Consider the following 12,675-nt stretch of genomic DNA (forward strand, 5'->3'; position numbering starts at 1 on the left):
GGCACAAACCCCTCAGGTATACAAGAGCTGGCATCAGGACTGGTTTATACTCTCTGTGAGAGCTGAGAAATTTGTTTCAAAATTGGACACAGGCTGCTAAACTGACCTAGATGACGTTTAAAATAAAATGACAATATCGCATTAAAAACAAAATTAGGAGAAAGAGAAAAAGAGAAATGGGACAGCAATAAGTAAGGAGGTCTTCCCAAGGGATTTTGTTGGCCCGCTCCATTCCTGGGAAATTCGCGGTACTGCTTCTCCTCCCCTGGGCCGGTGAGCACAAGTCCTGAGAGCGGGTCACCTTCCGCCCAACTTCCCGACAACAGCCTCAGGGTGGTCCCCTTGGCCCCGCCCCCTCCACCTGGGCGCCCTATGGGCCACGCCTCCCCAGGGCGCCCCGCCCCGCCGCCGTCCGATTCCGGGAGGCGCGAGTCGGCGCGCTGACGTCCGACGCTCCAGGTACTTTCCCCGCGGCCGGCCGGGCCCGGCGTGGGGGCGGGGCGGGGTGCCGAGCGCGCATGCGCCGCAGCGCCAGCGTTCTCCCCGGATCGTGCGGGGCCTGAGCCTCTCCGCCGGCGCAGGCTCCGCTCGCGCCAGCTTGCTCCCGCCGCCATGTCTGCCACCGTCGAGCGGGAGTTTGAGGAGTTGGATGCTGAGAATCGCTGGCAGCAGCTGTACTTGGTGAGTCACGGGCTCGCGCAGCAGCCGCAGTCCTCCGCCGAGGACCCAGGCTCGCGCCCGCCGGTTCCCTCCCGCCTCCCCCGCCTTCTGCTCCGGGCGGAAGTGGCGGAGCGCGGGCCGCGTCAGGGGCGCGCGTGCGCCGACGGAGTCTCTGATCCCTTTGGCAAAAAATGACTTTAGATGGGGGGGGGGGGGGGGTGTTCTTCGTGAGCGCAAGCGCAAAGTCGGTTCTCGAAGGCGGCTCCACAGCGGCACCTGGTGGCGGGCTAGGACGGGCTCCGCGGCCGGGGGAGGGGGGACCCCGGGAGGCTGGGGAGTACCGGTGAGACCCGTGGGCGATCCGAGAAGCTGCTGGGGGCCGTGAGGAGCCTGGCGAGGCTTGGGCTGGGGGCGCGGGCGGGCGGCGGGGAGCCGGCGGCAGCCTCGCGATCGCTCGCACGCTCCGGTGCCAGGCTCTGCCCATGGACACCTTTTTCGCTGGCCAGGTGTTCTGTGGCCGCGCGGGCGGAGGCGGGCCGCGGCACCCATTTCCAAAGGCGCGGCCGGCTCTTGCCCCCGTTATTGTGGGTGACTCCGGGGCCTCTCGAAATGGCAGTGCCTAACCGTAGTGGTGGCGGAAGCTCCCGGCGAATCAGCAGTCATCGTGTTTTCAGAGAGCGCAGTGTCTTCAGCGCGTGGGTCTTCCTCCACAAACAGCTTCCAGACACGAGAATAGGGTTTGGTTGTGTTAGTTAAAAGAAAGAATAAGGATGTTCTCTTTTAAATTTTCTTTACTGAGGAATAGTTAACGTACAGTAAAATACACAGATTTTATACATGGAATTAAGCGAGTTTTCTAAATGTATATACCTGTGCAAGCCCCAAGTCAAAATAAAGAGCTTTTCCATTACCTCGAAGGTGCTGTCATGCCCTTCTTCCATCCCAAAGACTACTGTTCTGATTTCTTACCACCATACAGTAATCTTGCTTGTTAAACTCATCTGAATGGAATCATGTAGTTGAATTCTTTTGTGACTAGCTAGATCAACTAGAGAACCCTTTAATTCAAATAGGATGCTTGTTCTGTACTGTTTAATTATTAGCATATTATTCCCAAGATTGAATTGAGTGGTTGGTGAGTTAAATGCTGCTGCTCCTGCTGCTCGGTTCACTCTTTTTACATTTAAAAAAAAAAAAAAAAAAAAAAAGTTTTCCTGTTAAGTTTGGATGATCCTGGGTTTTTCCCCATTTCATTTAGTTAAATGACAGTAAAAAGTGTTTCCTTGGTCATTATGATTAGAATGTAACATTTTCTTCTTGAACACACTATCAGGATGTGTAATAAATACCCTGATTCACAGGAGTATAGAGTATGTTAGAATAGAGTACTAACTTTTAAGAATGTTGGTAAGGGCTTTACCATTTATAGAACATTTTAAATGCAAATTCTAGTAGGAATCTTTATGTGAGAGCCTGCCAGCTGTCTCTTCTCCAGTTACATTTGTTTAAATAGAAGCTCCTGTTTCCAAGTTGCTAGCAGTATATCAGAATTCAGCTTTGAGAAGAGAAAGGTGAATGCTGCAGCTTAATTCAGCTTAACATTTTGGTTAGACAGTTTGATTTGGGGGGGATGGGGGGGTATCGTTAATATCTTTGAAAATTTAATGAAAACTGTAATCCCTCTCACCAGAAAATTGTACTTTCTTACATCCACTGAAAATTTCACATTTAGTTTCAAGGAGTTCAGGAAACCCTTCCATGGACTCATGCCAAAGAATCCTTTAGTGGGTTGTTCATTGCTTTTATTATTTTTTCCTAATGGAAGAAGAAGAGCACTCGTTTGGTCAGTAGAAATCATGCAATATACCCTCTCTCTCTGACCCTCCCCCGTTCATGCTCTGTCTGTCTGTGTCTCAGAAATAAATAAACATTAAAAAATTTTAAAAAAAAAAGGGGGGGCGCCTGGGTGGCTCAGTCGGTTAAGCGTCTGACTCTGACTCAGGTTGTGATCTCGTAGTCGGTGGGTTCGAGCCCCGCGTCGGGCTCCTGGGCTGACAGCTCGGAGCCTGGAGCCTGCTTCGGATTCTGTGTCTCCCTCTCTCTCTGACCCTCCCCCTGTTCATGCTCTGTCTGTCTCTGTCTCAAAAATAAATAAACATTTTAAAAAATTAAAAAAAAAAGAAATCATGCAATATACATGCTATTACGGTAAACATAGGTCACGAACCAAGAAAGTTAGTAATGGAAAGCAAGTATAGGAAGAGATTTTCCTTTGACTCTAGAATATCCATTCAGCCACACTACAAATGTATTGAGCATCAGTTGTGTGCCAGTCCCTAGCTTTGGGCCTTGGAGATTCAACAGAGAATGCAGCGGAGTTCCTTCTCTTGAGGAGCTCACATTCTAGGACTTGTTCTTTTGAGGGCCTCATTGCAATTCCCCATTTTCACTCATTTACTCATAACACATCTATTATGTGTCAGCATTAGACTGAGTCCCAGCCTCAAGGATCCACCCTGCCATAGAGTAGTAAATAGGTAAGAAGATGAAAACATAAAAAAGTAAGAAATGCAAAAGCTAGTGTTAAGCACAGGCTGCTGCCTAGTCACCCAGAGGGGTGCACCTGGGAATTCTGGTGATGCTTCCTGGAGAAGGGATGACCTTACCAAAGTCTTGAAGGACAAGTTGGCCAGGTGTAGAGAATAAAGGAGGGGAAAAGAATTAGTGCTCCAGAGAAGGAAGGAATGTGTACAAAGGCACAGATCATAAAATCCCATGAGGACTACCAACAAATTAGTAAGATCATTCTACTAGTGTGATGGATGGGGCTAACTGTAGGCAAGTAGCACAGAGAGTTAGTCTCTTGAAATAAACCTGAAGAGAAATGTTGACCTCCTGAACTAAGGCAGTGGCAGGAGGAATGAAGGAAGGGGGGATACACATTTGAAGTGGGAAGGGGATAGATGTATTTGGTCTTGAAATTGTTCAATTCAGTTTGAGATACCTGTGAGACATCAAAATGGAATATTTTAATATATCAATTTGGAGTTCAGGAGAGGCCTGAGCTGTAAATAGCATTTTGGAAATCATGAGCACATAGGTGGTCTTTGAGGTCCTAGATGTGGATGAGATCCTCCAGGGAAAATAGGGAGAGTTTGGAAATGCTGAAGGCCAACAACAGAAATCTTGACCACCAACAACAATTAACGGCATAGGTAAAGAAAGAGGAGCTTGCTAAAAAGAGTGGAGAGGAATAGCCATGGAAGTTGGGAGACAACCAATGGTGGGTGTGAAGGAAGTTGATGGTCAGGAGGGCCACATGCAGCAGATGGCACAAAGTCAAAACTGAAAGGGCCTTTTGACTTAAGGACTGGATGATCAATAGATACCTTTTCTTTTTTAATTAAAAAAGTTTTTTTTTTTAATGTTTATTCATATTTTAGAGAGAGACAGAGTGTGAGCAGGGGATGGACAGAGAGAGAGGAAGACACAGAATCTGAAGCAGGCTCCAGTCTCTGAGCTGTCAGCACAGAGCCCGGCTCGAGGCTTGAATCCATGAACCGTGAGATCATGACCTGAGCCAAAGTGGGACGCTTAACTGACTGAGCCACCCAGGAGCCCCAACAGATACCTTTAAAGAGAGCAATTTCAGTGGAGTACAGAAGTCAGATGCTGAGCATTGAGAAGAGAAGGTGGGAAGTACAACCAAGCAAGTGTAGACTGTTTTTTAATTTTTTTTTTAATTTTTTTTTTATTATTTAAAAAAAAAATTTTTTTTTTATGTTTATTTATTTTTGAGACAGAGAGAGACAAAGCATGAACGGGGGAGGGTCAGAGAGAGGGAGACACAGAATCTGAAACAGGCTCCAGGCTCTGAGCTGTCAGCACAGAGCCCGACGCGGGGCTCAAACTCACGGACCGCGAGATCATGACCTGAGCCGAAGTCGGCCGCTTAACCAACTGAGCCACCCAGGCGCCCCTAGACTGTTTTTTTAAATAAGCTCAGCTTGACCAATGGAGTGGGGAAGGTAGCTAAAATGAAGCACATTTATGTCCCTTCTCTACTGAAAACCTTCAGTGGTTTCCCATTGCTCATAATGTAAAATTCAGATCCTTCTGTGGCTTGCAAGACCACGTGGCCTGCCTGCCCATATGACTCTCTTCCCTCTTTTCCCCTGGGTTCTGTTCCTTGAAAAGTGCATGACCATTCTCCCCTGAGGGCCTTCATAATTGTAGCTGTCTTTGCCTTAGCACAACTTCTCCCCTTTTTCCCCCGCACTTTTGCTTAACTGCCTCCTACTCATCCCTGAAGTCTCACTTCCTTAGGGGGTGCCTTCCTGACCCTCCCATGCAGGATATAATCCCCTGTTACATACTCCATAGCATCACATGACTTCCCCTTTCATAGCAATGTGTTGGATGCAATGCAGCAGCAGATTATTTAGGGCACACAGATTTGCATTAAGCAAACCACTGTTAACTTGAGTAGGGAAAAGTGTTTAAGTGGGCTCTCTGCTTTGATTATCACAAGACTGGGTGATATTTGTGTTAGGTTTTTTGTTGTTTTTGTGTGTGTGGTGTTTTTTGTTTTTTGTTTTGGCAGTGCTAACTGGATTAGGAAAAGAAAAGCTTTGCTGTTTTTTTTTTGTTTGTTTGTTTTTGACTTTTTAAATGTTTATTTGTTTTGAGAGAGATGGAGAGCATAAGCAGGGGAGAGGCAGAGAGAAGGAGAGAAAGAATCCCAAGCAGGCTCTGCACCATCAGCACAGAGCCTGGTGTGGAGCTTGAACTCATGAACTGCAAGATCATGAACTGAGCCGAGATCAAGTCAGCTGCTTAACCAACCGAGCCATGCAGGTGCCCCAAGAAAAGCTTTGCTCTTGAGCAAAAAGTAGATGTAACTAGAAATTGGACTTGCTTAGTGGTATGAGAATTTTTACTCTACACCTTCTTGAAAGTCTTGCAGGAACAGTGAATTTATTATTTGAGTCTGAAACTCTTCAGCCCCTTACTTTTTTTCACCCAGTTTGAAAAGTTGGTTTTATAACACAGCTTTTGATAATAGGAGATTTTGTGTCAGAGCCAAACAGACTATGAATTTATCTTTTTCACTACCTCATCAGAGCTTCATGCAGGCAGTGCCAGTGCCTTGCACAGCATCAGGCACCTAGTAGGTACATGGTAAATATTGTTGAATAATGACTTCTTACCAGAGAAGGGTGACTTGATATGTTTACATATTGGGGTGGGGGGAAGGATAAGCCTAAAGAGAGAGGTTGGAGGTTGAAAAATAGAAGGAATTACTGTTGGAGCCAGAAACCTTGGAAAGCAGGTGCTGATGGGAGTAAGAGCACACAGGTTGAAGAACTGGCCTTGAAAGGGCACAACTAGCAGTAGTGAGATTGCTAGAAAAATCTAATTTGGTCTGACAAACTAATGACATTAATGTAGTCTGAGGTTAACTCTCGCTTTTTGAGAAATGTTCATGATTGCTTTTTTGCTTTTAGTCACTGCTGATTGCTGTCTGAATCAGGCTGGGGCATGAGAGGGGCAGAGAAAGAATGGAGTTTTGTGAGCTTTCAGGGAAGGGAGTACAACTGTAGGGAAATAGCAAAAAAACAAAAAATGTAAGCCATGGAATAATGTTTCTAGTAAATGGTAGCTCAGAAAGAATTTGGTTGACTAATCAGAGTTTTAGGAACCATGGAACTCTTAACTGGTCATTTTTCTTTATTAGGAATTTGTAGTTCAGGATGCCTGGGTGGCTCAGTTAAGCGTCCAACTTCAGTTCAGGTCATGATCTCAACGGTTGGTGAGTTCGAGGCCTGCATCTGGCTTTCAGCTGTTTAGCGCACAACCTGCTTTGGATCCTCTGTCTCCCTCTTTCTGCCTCTTCCCCGCTTGCGTGTGTGCACATACACTCTCTCCCCACCCCCACCCCTGCCCTAATAAATAAACATTAAAAAAAAGAAATTTGTAGTTCAAATATTGTCAGTAAGAGCAGGTTGTGGGGTTTTTTTTGTTTTTGTTTTTAATGTATTTATTGTTTGAGAGAGAGAGAGAGAGCGTGCGCGCTAGCAAGTGGGGAAGGGGCGGAGAGAGGGTCAACAGAAGATCCAAAGCAGGCTCTGCGCTGACAGCGGCTAGCTCTATGCGGAGCTCAAACCCCATGACCTGAGCCTAATGCTCAGTCTACTGAACCACCCAGGCGCCCCAAGAGCAGTTTTTTACTACTTGGGCGTCAACTACGTTTTGGAAGTAAGGTATCAAGGGAAGTCTTCTAGTATTTATAGTAGGTAGTCATAGGGTAAAAAACAAAGCCTGCTTACTCTAAAACACTTTCCTTTGCATTGTGTACTACACATTGCCCTGCAGTTGTTTAATCTTAGGGTTTGGGGTTTCACATCGTTGCATGTGCTCTTGCTGTATCAGATTCCTTGAATTTCCTTGAAAATAGCCTGTTTTCTCACACCTTGGAGTCTGCACATGTTGGATATGTTCTGTGCCTACCTTATCTATCTAGGAAACCTCTTTAAGACTAGACTGTGGTCTCTTTAGGCAAAGCTATATGTTCCTTCTCTGATTCCTGAACCCTCTATGTTCTTTTATTGGAGTATAAATCACATCGTTTTAGAATTGTCTGTTAGCTCCTTAAGGAATGCTTTGTTTTTGTTTCCCCACCATTAGCCTGTAGTTCTGAGATGTTAGATGCCCAGTAGTCACTAAACAAAATAATACTGTTTCCTTTTAAAATGTCAGCACCTTGGGGCACTAGGCTGGCTCAGTCAGTGGAGCATATGACTCTTGATCTCAGGGCTGTGAGTTGGAGCCCCACGTTGTGTGTAGAGATTACTTAAAAATAAAATCTTAAAAAAAAAAAGTCAGCACCTTGGTTTATTCCAGCTCCCTCATTCACAGCTGAGGAGACACCCGTCCAACATGAGGTTATGATTTATGTAAGGTTACCATATCCAGTGGTGATACAGATGGGATCCAAATCCTGTCCTTATTTTTTTTTTTTTTTGTTTATTTAAAAAAATTTCTTTTTTTACATTTATTTATTTTTGATAGAAAGAGACAGAGCATAAGTGGGGGAAGGGCACAGAGAGAAGGAGACACAGAATCCAAAGCAGGCTTCAGGCTCCGAGCTGTCAGCACAGAGACCAACGTGGGGCTTGAACCCACAAACCGTGAGATCATGACCTGAACCGAAGTCAGATGCTCAACTGACTGAGCCACCCAGGCAACCCTGAATCCTGTCCTTATGATTCTCATTTTTGTGTTACCCCAATTTGTCAGTGTGACTGCTTACATTGCTTTCTCCTTAAGATCTACTTGAGATTAATGGAACAGAGGGAGTCATTTAAATTTTTCATAGCAAGGAGGGAGTGGAATGTGTTATAATAGGTGGGGTCATTTTGGGGATTGGAGGCCTTTAACACAGTATCTAGGATCCATGGATTAGACTGGAAAGTGATTTCCAAGTCCCCTGAAACTGTATGTGTGAGTGTACCTGAGTATTTCATTTCTAGGTGATTCCATAGCTTTTGTCACATTCTCACATGGATCTCTATGACAATAGGTAAGGACCACTGCTTTAAGGGAGAGCACTCTTGGGAATGGTGCCCCAATAGAGAATATATAACTGGAAGTTATAACTAGGTTTGCCTCTGATATATGTTCTGTAGTACTGATGCCTGTCTGCAATTGTGGAAATTCAGACAGTCACAGTTGTCCACTAGCCTTTCTAGCTTGCCTCTTTTTCAATTTTTTGATTTTAATGTTTATTCGTTTTTGAGAGACAGAGACAGAGCACAGGTAGGGGAGGGGCAGAGAGAGAGGGAGACAGAATCCACAAAGCAGGCTCCGGGCTCCGAGCTGTCAACACAGAACCCAATGTGGGGCTTGAAACCATGAACCATGAGATCATGATCTGAGCCAAAGTTAGACGCTTAACCCACCAACTGAGACACCCAGGCGCCCCTAAAAAATTTTTTTTAATGTTTATTTATTTTTGAGAGAGTGTGAGCAGAGGGGCAGAAAGAGAAGGAGACACAGAATCTGAAGCAGGCTCCAGGCTCTGAGCTGTCAGCACAGGGCCCAATGCAGGGCTTGAACTCACAAGCTGTGAGACAGATCATGAGTTGAGCTGAATGAAGTTGGATGCTTAACTGACTGAGCCACCCAGGTGCCCCACTTTTCTTTCTTTCTTTCTCTTTCTTTCTTTCTTTCTTTCTTTCTTTCTAAGCCACTTGTATTTCCTTTCTTTTTTTGATATGTTGGAGATCTTTACACATTGAGGAAGTTAAGCTTTTGTCATATATTGCAAATACTTTTCAACCTATCAGTTACCTTTGACTTTGTTTATGGTATTTTTCCATGTAGAAAACTTACGTGTTTGCAAAATCAGATTTATGAGCCTTTCTAGGTTTTTGTGCCATGACTTAGAAAGACCTTGTCTATCTAAGGTAGCCATCCAATTAAATTTTTTTTTTGTGGGGGAAAATATATAATAAAATGTGCCATTTTAGCCATTTTTAAGTGTACAATTCAGTGTCATCGATTCCATTTATATTGTTGTGCAACCATCACCGCTGTTTCCAAAACCCTTTCAGCACCCCAAATAGAAACTCTGTACCCATTAAGCAATAACTCCCTATTTCCCCCTCCTCCTGTTAACTTCTGCTCTACTTTCTATCTGTGAATTTGCCTATTCTAGAGACCTCATGCAAGTGAAATCACACAATGTTTTTCCTTTGTGTCTGGCATTTCACTTAGCATAATATTGTCAAGGTGGAACTATGCTGTATCCTGTTACCAACTTCATTCCTTTTTATGGCTGACTAATATCTTTTTGTATGTATATACCACATTTTGTTTCTCCATTCATCTGTTAATGGACATTTAGGGTGTTTCCACCTTTTGACTGTGAATAATGCTGCTGTGAACATGGCTGTGCAGATATCCATTGGAGTCCTTATTTTTAATTGTTTTGGATTTGGACCTAGAAGTGGAGTTGCTGGATAATATGGTAATTCTGTGCTTAGCTTTTTGAGTAACTGTGAACTGTTTTCCTTAGTGGCTGCAACATTTTACATTCCCTCTAGCAGTGTTTGAGGATTCTGATTTCTTCATATCCTCACAAACACTTGTTATTTTCCATTTTTAAAATTATAGTCATGCTAGTAGGTATGAAATGGTTTAGATTGCATTTCCGTAATGACTAAGCATGTTGACTATCTTTTAAATGTGTTTATTGACTGATTGTAAAACTTTGGAAAAATGTCTATTCAAGTCCTTCACTTTTTTTTCCCCCTAAGACTTCATTTTTTAAGAGCAGTTCTAGGTTCACAGGAAAATTGAGGGGAAGATACAGAAATGTCTCACATACTTCCTGCCCCCACACATGTATATCCTTCCCTTTATCAAAATCCCTCGCCAGAGTGGTATGTTTATTATAATTGATGAGCCTACATTGATGTATCATAATCATCCAAAGTCCATAGTTTACCTTGGGGTTCATTTTTGATGGTGTACATTCTGTGGGTTTAAACAAATGTATTTGAATCCAGCATTATGGCATCATACATAAAAAGCCTGTGCTCTCCCTATTCATTCCTACCTCCCTTTCCCAACCCCAGCAACCACATTGATTTCTTTTACTGTCTGCATAGTTTTGCCTTTTCCAAAATGTCATATGGTTGGAATCCTGTAGTAAGTAGCTTTTTCAGATTGGCTTCTTTCACTTAGTAATATGCGTTTAAGGTTCCTATGTGTCTTCATGGCTTGATAGTTCATTTCTTTTTTTTTTTTAATTTTTAAAAAATGTTTGTTTATTTTTGAGAGAGAAAGCATAAGCAGGGGAGGCACAGAGAGAGAGGGAGACACAGAATCCAAAACAGGCTCCAGGCTCTGAGCTGTCAGCACAGAGCCTGACGCAGGGCTCGAACTCACAAACTGTGAGATCATGACCTGAGCCGAAGTTGGACGCTTAACCAGTTGAGCCACCCAGGCGCCCCGATAGTTCATTTCTTTTGAACACTGAATAATATTCATTTGTCTGGATGTACCATAGTTTGTTTATTCCTCACCTGCTGAGGGGCATCTTGGTTGCTTCCAAGTTTTGGCAGTTATGAATAAAGCTGCTATAAACATCAGGTTTTTGTGTATATGTAAATTTTTTACTTTTTTGGGTAAATACCAAGGAGTGCAGTTGCTGGATCATATGGTAAGAGTCTGTTTAGTTTTGTAGGCCAAAACAGCCAAACTTTTTTAGGACTGTACCCTATTGGTGGGAATGCAAACTGGTGTAGCCACTCTGGAAAACAGTGTGGAGGTTCCTCAAAAAGTTAAAAACAGAACTACCCTATGGCCCAGCAATTGCACTACTAGGTATTAATTCAAAGTATAAAAAAATACTGATTTTAAGGGGCACATGTACCCCAGTGTTTATAGCAGCACTATCAACAATAGCCAAATTATGGAAAGAGCCCAAATGTCCATTGACTCATGAATGGATAAAGAAGGTGTGTGTGTGTGTGTGTGTGTGTGTGTGTGTGTGTGTGTGTGTGTGTACACACACATACACAATGGAATATTACTCAGCCATCAAAAGAATGAAATTTTGCCATTTGTAATGACGTGGTTGGAACTAGAGTGTATTATGCTAAGTGAAATAAGTCTGAGAAAAATACCATATGATTTCACTCATAATGTGGTATTTAAGAAACAAAACATGAACATAAGGGAAAGGAAGGAAAAGTAAGATAAAAACAGAGGGAAATAAATCATAAGAGACTCTTAACTATAGAGAACAAACTGAGGGTCACTGGAGGGGAGGTAGATGGGGGTGGAAGGATGAGCTAGATGGGTGATGGGTGTTAAAGAGGGTGCTTGTTGTGATGAGCACTGGGTGTTATATATAAGTGATGTATCAATGAATTCTGTCCCTGAAGCCAATACTGCACTATATGTTAACTAACTTGAATTTAAATGAAATCTTGGAAGAAGAAAAAAAAAAAATGGCTGTATCATTTTGTATTATCACCAACAGTGAATGAGTTACTGTGTTTTATGTCCTTGTCAGCATTTGGTGGTGTCAGTGTTCCAGATTTTGGCGATTCTAATAAGCGTCTGCCTATTTTTATGTTGTTTGTCCTCTTGTTCAATGGTAGGAGTTCTTTGTATATTGTGGTTATTAATCCCTTATCAGATATATGATATGCAAATATTTTCTCCCAATATGTGTTTCCTTTTAAGTGTATATTGTTACTTGATGTTCAAAAGCCTTTAATTTTGATGAAGTCCTATGTATTTTTTTGTCACCGTGTGCTTTTGGTATCACGATTTAAGAAACTATTACCATATCCATGATTATGAAGATTTTCAATCCCTGTGTTTTCTTCTAAGAGTTTTGTAGAGTTAGCTCTTACATTAGGTCTTTGATCTGTTTTAGTTAACTTTTGCATATGGTAATGGTCCAGTTTCATTGTTTTGCTTGTGGATATCCATTTTTCCCAGAACCATTTGTTGAGAGATTTTCCTTTCCACACTGAATGATTTTGGCCTGCTTGTTGAAAATCAAGATCTGAGGGTTTATTTCTGAATTCTATATCCTGTTCCATTGATCTCTGTGACTGACTTTGTGTTATACCACATTGATTTGATTACTATAGCTTTGCAGTAAGTTTTGTAATTGGGAAATGTGTGTCCTCCAACTTTGTTACTCTTTTTCAAGATTGTTTCGACTCTTCAGGGTCCTGTGAAATTCCATATGAATATTGGGATGACGTTTTTCATTTGTGCAAAAATTGTTGCTGGTATTTTGATAGCGATTACATTAAATTAGTGTATCACTTTGGGTCATTTTGTCATCTTAGTGTTTAAATCTTCCAATCCATGAATATAGGATGTTTTTGTATTTATTTAGGTTGCCTTTAATTTCAGCTGTGTTTTGTATTTTTTAGTATACAAGTCTTTCATCTTTCTGGTTACATTTATTGCTAAGTATTTTAT

General features: G+C 42.7%; 1 protein-coding gene across 3 annotated transcripts in view; it reads left to right on the plus strand.

Annotated features, from left to right (window-relative positions):
* Positions 1 to 409: 409 nt before the first annotated feature.
* Positions 410 to 12,675, plus strand: part of PTPN2 (protein tyrosine phosphatase non-receptor type 2) — an 86,110-nt gene continuing 73,844 nt past the window's right edge. The window contains exon 1 of one of the 3 annotated variants that reach the window (XM_042909445.1): positions 410 to 681. In XM_042909445.1, coding sequence (XP_042765379.1) covers positions 613 to 681 — 69 coding nt within the window. In that variant the 5' untranslated portion in view covers positions 410 to 612. The remainder of the gene's footprint in view (positions 682 to 12,675) is intronic. The other 2 variants (XM_042909446.1, XM_042909447.1) reach the window with 2 other exon arrangements.

The sequence above is a fragment of the Panthera leo genome, chromosome D3, assembly GCF_018350215.1.
Source record: "Panthera leo isolate Ple1 chromosome D3, P.leo_Ple1_pat1.1, whole genome shotgun sequence".
Lineage (NCBI taxonomy): Eukaryota > Metazoa > Chordata > Mammalia > Carnivora > Felidae > Panthera > Panthera leo.